We start from the raw sequence: 752 nt of genomic DNA, 5'->3' as shown, positions 1-752 counted from the left end.
TGGGGTTCCGATCTCGGTTTTGGGGGGGGTCCCGGTTTTGGGGGGGTCCCGGTTTTGGGGTGCTGACCCCTCCCCACAGGCAGGGCGGCTACGGCGAGCGCTTCCCGTCGGCCTCGTACCGCGACAACTACGACAACTGAGGTAGGGACCCCCAAACCGGGGGGACCCCGAAACCGACCCCAAAACTGACCCAGGGCTCCCCTAAACCTGGAGGGACCCCCAAACCGGGACACCCCCAAACTGGGGGGACCCGAAAACTGATCCCAAAACTGACCCAGGACACCCCCAAACTGGGGGGACCCCAAAACCGACCCCAGAACTGACCCGGGCCACCCCCAAACACCCGGGGCACCCCCAAACCGGGACACCCCCGAAGCGGGGGGACCCCAAAACTGACCCCAGAACTGGCCCAGGGCACCCCTAAAACTGAAGGGGACCCCCCCAAACTGATTGGGGCACCCCAAAACCAGGGGCACCCCAAAACCAGGGGGACCCCAAACCTGGGGGGACCCCAAAACTGACCCCAAAACTGACCCAGGGCACCCCTAAACCTGGGGGGACCCCAAAACCAGGGGAGACCCCAATCCACGGGGACCCCTAAACCCGGGGGGGCCCCAGAACTGATCAGAGTACCCCAAAACCGTGGGGAACCCCAAAATGTCCTGGGGCACCCCAAAATGATGGGGGACCCCACAATCATTGGGGGGGACCCCAAAACTGATCTGGGGCACCCCCAAACCGGGGAGACCCCC

The 752-nt window shown here is 64.9% G+C and overlaps 1 protein-coding gene across 1 annotated transcript in view; it reads left to right on the top strand.

The window, feature by feature from the left end:
* The window catches only part of RBM3 (RNA binding motif protein 3), a 4992-nt gene extending 4852 nt beyond the window's left edge, over positions 1 to 140 (top strand). The window contains exon 5 of the mRNA XM_039729556.1: positions 80 to 140. Coding sequence (XP_039585490.1) covers positions 80 to 140 — 61 coding nt within the window. The remainder of the gene's footprint in view (positions 1 to 79) is intronic.
* The last annotated feature ends 612 nt before the right edge of the window (positions 141 to 752 follow it).

This window comes from Passer montanus, unplaced genomic scaffold (assembly GCF_014805655.1).
Source record: "Passer montanus isolate IOZ18808 unplaced genomic scaffold, ASM1480565v1 scaffold697, whole genome shotgun sequence".
In the NCBI taxonomy this organism is placed as follows: domain Eukaryota; kingdom Metazoa; phylum Chordata; class Aves; order Passeriformes; family Passeridae; genus Passer; species Passer montanus.
Note: the sequence above shows the minus strand (reverse complement) of the source record. Positions and strands in the feature narration are given on the sequence as shown.